At 51.3% G+C, this 5,818-nt stretch overlaps 1 protein-coding gene across 1 annotated transcript; it reads left to right on the forward strand.

Moving 5' to 3' along the window:
* Positions 1 to 1,636: 1,636 nt before the first annotated feature.
* Positions 1,637 to 2,916, forward strand: LOC106819682 (gamma-aminobutyric acid receptor alpha-like). Its single transcript, XM_014824281.1, has 3 exons — positions 1,637 to 1,697; positions 2,053 to 2,120; positions 2,663 to 2,916. Exons 1-3 carry the CDS (start codon positions 1,637 to 1,639, stop codon positions 2,897 to 2,899), a joined length of 366 nt encoding a protein of 121 aa, XP_014679767.1. The 3' UTR covers positions 2,900 to 2,916.
* Positions 2,917 to 5,818: the final 2,902 nt, after the last annotated feature.

The following is a 5,818-nucleotide window of genomic DNA, read 5'->3' on the forward strand; positions in this document are numbered from 1 at the left end:
ACACACACACACACACGCACACACACACGCACACACACGCACACACACGCACGCACGCACACACACACACACACAAGCACATACACACACACACGCACACACAAACACGCACACACATGCACACGCACCCGCACACGCACACGCATACGCACACGCACGCACGCACGCACGTGCGCGCACACACACACACACACGCACCCGCACACGCACCCGCACACGCATACGCACACGCACGCACGCACGCAACGCANGGTCGTGCACACACACACACCCACACACACACACACACACAACACACACACCACACGCGCGCGCACAGCGTGCGATCACGCAGCACCACGCACACACACCGCACGCACACCGCTCCCCGCGCACACAACACCACGCACGCATTGCACACACACGGCCACACAAACACGCAGCATACACACACACCCACACGCACCGACGCACTACCTAACACGGCCACACACAGCGCGCCCACAACGCGCGCGTCGCACATGCAAAAAGGAAGAGAGAAAGGGAGAGAGAGATGATGTTGATGTCATTAATTCGGCCTACGTCGGGCGACCTGCGCTCGCTTGTGCGGTCCTGTTGTTCAACGGAAGTGGAGGCGGCTTCGCTGAGTGGTAATTATATGCCACCTTAAATAAGCGCGCCGGGCGGTCCATGTAGGTGTATGCGAAGCATTCGCCTGCAGGGTTCTAAACAATCCGAGTGACCCCGCCAGGGAGGTCAACGATGTGTCCGCATGAATGCGTGGTCGCAGTATTTTATCTATGTGCAGGGGCAGGATCTTATGGCGGGGTCAGGGTCAGACCCCCGCTTTAATTTCAGAAGTGGCCCCTAAAGAAATTTCATCCCAATTTTTTAGGGCTAGTTGTTTTCGGTATAAATATTACTATATATAATATACATAGTATATATATAATTTTGTTATACAAACCTAGAAATCGGGTAAAGAGGGGTCGCGCGGGGCGTCCGGGGAACTCGGATCTGGATACACTTTTGAATTCTAGACATGCAAAATTACTGCTCATGTGCTCTCATAATGCATCGCATTTTTTAACCAGTTTTCTTCGGCGACGAGTCCCCTCCCCTTAAGTGGCCTTCGGCAGCTTTTTAAAACACCAGAAGAACTAAGCAGGGAAAAAATGTTCTTTTATTTCTTGCCTGGACACTCTCCGCTTTCAAGAAATCGCTGTGATCCACCCCTGAATGTGTATAGGTATAGAAAGAAGGGGTGGGATAAAGTGTTTGCGAGAGAGACAGGAGGAGAAGCGTGGGGAACGAAAAGGAGATATTAACAGGCTCGTGGGAGAAATATGAAAAGAACGGAGTGAGAAAGAGAGAGAGTGGGGAGGAAAATAGAGAGAGAGAGAGCGAGAAGAGAGAGAAGAGAGAGAGAAAAGAGAAGAGAGAGAGAGAGAGAGAGAGAGAGAGAGGAGAGAGAGGGAGGGAGAGAGAGTGTGGAGGAGGAAAGAGAGAGAGAGAGAGAGAGTGGGGGGAAAGAGAGAGAGAGAGAGAGAGGGGAGGAAAGAGAGAGAGAAGAGAGAGAGGGGGGAGGAAAGAGAGAGAGAGAGACGAGAGAGAGAGAGAGAGGAGGCAAAGAGAGAGATAAAGGTAGAACTTGGTTATGGTTGGCGGGGAAATTGGTTATTGGGCGAACAATGTCTGCGTGATTACTGATAGAGCCGGTAATGGTGGCAGTTCTTACAGTCGCCTGCATGAGTATGAGTGCCAAATCTCCATCTCCTCCATACTTTCATCTTTTTATCTTTATTATCTTTTTTCTTATCCCGTTGATGTATGCGTCTTCTAAAAGTCACAGGAAACACAACCTTTGATCGCTGTACAAAAAATAGGTGTAAAAGATCAAAACATCGTACAGCCGCGCTGCACGTCATGCGGGCGATCAAGCTCATGCTAATGCAATCGATTTATTCGCTATTCAGAATTACGCGGGTGTTCGGGGGCATGCGTCGTAATGCAAATAATCTCGGTTAATAGTAATTTGCTAAAAGAACATCCCTGCGTTGCTGCCTGTTTTAGGGTCTGCGCTCATCGTTAAAATAGACATCAACATACGTAGCATGGGCCCGATCTCCGAACTGGACATGGTGAGTATATATAAGTGCATTTCGACGTAACCGCGCGTATAGAAAAGCGATAATTTTGCGATAGCGGATATGCAAGATTTTATCGGGACGTAGAGCGGTGTAACGGAAAGGGTTTAAGGCATTAGTGCGCATTATGGGGTTAATCTCAAGCTATTCCGTTTGTTGATGACGTTGTCAGTCATTGAGCTGCATTCTGTTACATCGTTACCAACATCCAAGTTATATATATATATATATATATATATTTGTGTATATTTATTATATTTATATACTTATTCATTATTTATAATATTATATGAATAATATATATTTGATTTATTTATTTATTTATATACCATTAGTATAATATAACGCGGGAATTATAGCTTAATTAACGAACGACTTGAAACATAATTCACACACACACACACACACACACACACACACACACACACACACACACACACACACACACACACATATATATATATATATATATATGTATATTATATACCAATGGAATATATTAACACTCGAATAATTAGAATAAACTCTTTCTGCAGGCTTACTCCATGGACTGCTACTTCCGGCAGCGGTGGCAGGACAAGCGCCTCGCCTTCGAGCACCTTCCAGGAGCCGAGAACCTGGCAGACCTTCCGGTGGCGATACGCATGCTCGATCGTATCTGGAAGCCAGACACGTACTTCTACAACGGCAAGAAGTCGTACATACATACTGTCACGACGCCGAATAAGTTCTTCCGCATCTCGCCGCGCACGGATCGCTCCTGTATTCAATGAGTGGTAAGAGTGAGGTGAGGGGTTAGCTGGTGTTGTCGCGAGGGCGATACTCGAGTAAGGCACTCTTCGCGTTCAACGTTATTGCATTCCAAGCGTTCCAGTCCCTCCCTTACTCTCGCTAACCATTTGCTGCTGGCCTTATTCGCTCTCTCTCTCTCTCTTCTCTCTCTCTCTCTCTCTCTCTCTCTCTCTCTCTCTCTCTCTCTCTCTCTCTCTAGTCCCTCGGTTCCTGTCTTTCTCTCTCTTTATTACGCTTCCTCCCCCCTGTCTCTCTGTTTCACTATATATATATATATTAGGAATATATGTATAGGGTCCTATATATCCCCTTCGCCTTGGAGCCTCTGATTCCCTCCTGCCCTCCCCTATCTCTCTTGTGTCTGCTCTCTCGTCTCTCTCTCCGCTCTCTCTCTCTCTCTGCTTTCTCTCTCTCCCTCTTCTCTCTCTCTCTCTCCCTCTCTCTCTTCACCTGTCTGCCCCTCCCTCTCCTGATCTCTCTCTCTCTCTCATCTCTCGTCTCTCTCGCTCTCTCTTCTCTACTCTCTCGTCTCTCTCTTTTCTCTGTTGCCTATCTCTGTCTCCCGCTCGTCTCTCTCTCTCTCTGCACTCTCTCTCTCTCTTTCTCTCTCTCTTCCTCTCTCTCTTTCTGGCTCTCTCTCTGTCTCTACTCTCTCTCTCTCTCTCTCTTCTCTCTGTCTGCCTCTCTCTCTCTTTTTTACTCGCTCCTCCCTTCTCTTTCCTTTTTTCTCCCTGTCTGCCTCTCTCTCGTTCTCTGTCTGCCTCTCGTTTCTATCTGCCGTATATCTCTTTTCGGTCTCTTTCTCGCAGTCTCTTAATCACAGGTGAACGCACCTTATGCCTCACACACGCGGCTAGGTATTGCGACACAGCTCCGGAGCGCGAGCACATCTTATATGAAGAGCACACATGCGCTTCACTCAACGATTTACTCTTAATTAAGATCACACACATCTCGGCTATAGTCAATTAGCGCACACGATCTGAGCGCGAAGGCACGTCTTGATTAGATGAGCGGGCAGGCAAGCATCCGGGGCGAAGGTAACTCGGAGAGCTGTGGCGGATTGTGTTTATGCACTGCCAATACGCACGCTGCTCGGGGCGTCGGCGTGGGGCGGCACGAGCGATCGTATATTTTCAATGGTGCTAAGCCGCACGACTAGGAAAACATTTAGTCTTGAGGTTATAGACACGGATGCACGAACAGATGTGACAGTGCATGCATCAGCCTCGCACCGCGTGCCGCGGGCGGCTCGCGTTACACACACACCGCGGCGCGCGCGCACACACACACACACGACGCCACACAGCACTGTCTCTCTCTCTCGCACCCACGCACACACACACACACACACACACGCACACACACACGACAGCGCACACGCACACACACTGGCGCAGCTCGCGGCACAACACACGACGCCAACACCAACACACTCTCTTCACACACACACACGCACACACACAACACACACACCAGCACACACAGCACACACAAACACACCACACCACACGACACACACACACACACACACACACAGCACACACACACGCCACGCGGACAGCAGCCGCGGCGCGCGCGCATAAACGCTAAACTGCACACACGATCAATTTACACACACACACACCACTACACATCACACAGATTAAACACGCGCACGCACGGCGACGCGCGCACACACACACAAACCATGCACGCACAACACTACAAACATGCACGCACGATACACACAGCGATGCCCCACCGGTGCGCGCACGCACGCACCATACACAGAACATGACGGCACATACAGCACAGATGCCACGCACAGCACACACCAAACAGCACGCGCACACCACGAACATGCCACGCCAGCTACACCAGAGCCACGGCGGCGCGCACGCACGCACACACACAACCAAACATGCACGCGCGCACACAACGAACATGCACGCACCATACGACACACAAGCATGCAGCGGGCGCACACGGGCGACGAACATGAACGCAGCCTTCACACTACACACATGATGGCCCACGTCCGCGCGCAACGCACGCACACACACAAAACATGCACGCACATACGACACAGATGCTCCACCGCGCAGCGCACGCACGCGACACATACACAAACATGCCCACGCACATACACCAACTAGATGCCCCACGCACTCCACACACGTCAAAAATGCCCACGCGCACCACCACGAACAGTGCACGCACATACATACAGAGCCCACGCGGGCGCACGGCACGCAACACATACAAAAAACATGCCACCGGCAACATACACACAGATCGCGCACGCACGCACACACTGACGTAACCATGCACGCGCACACCAACACGAACATGCACGCACATACACACGAGATGCCACGCGCGCGCACGCCACGGCACACATACAAAAACATGCACGCACAGGCACACGAACATGCACCGCGCACACCACGAACCATGGCGACGGCCACTACACACAGATGACCACGCCTCACACACACGAACATGCACGCGACACACAAATCATGCACGCACATACACACAGATGCCCACGCGCGCGGCACGCACACGCACACATACAAAAACATGCACGCACATACACACTCAGATGCGCACGCACGCACACACACGAACATGCACGCACATGCACACAGTGCCCACCGCGCGCGCACGCACACACAACACAAACATGCACGCACACACCGAACATGCACGCACATCACATACACGATGCCCACGCGCGCGCCCACACGCACGCACAAACATTGCCCACGCACACACACACATGCACGCACATACACACGAGATGTCCACGCCGCGCGCCACACACGCAACATGCACGCAATAGCACACAGATGCGCTACCGCACGCACACACACACAAACATAATGACCGCGCACACGACGAACATGCACGAATCT

The sequence above is a fragment of the Priapulus caudatus genome, unplaced genomic scaffold (assembly GCF_000485595.1).
Source record: "Priapulus caudatus unplaced genomic scaffold, Priapulus_caudatus-5.0.1 Scaffold4034, whole genome shotgun sequence".
In the NCBI taxonomy this organism is placed as follows: Eukaryota; Metazoa; Priapulida; class Priapulimorpha; order Priapulimorphida; family Priapulidae; genus Priapulus; species Priapulus caudatus.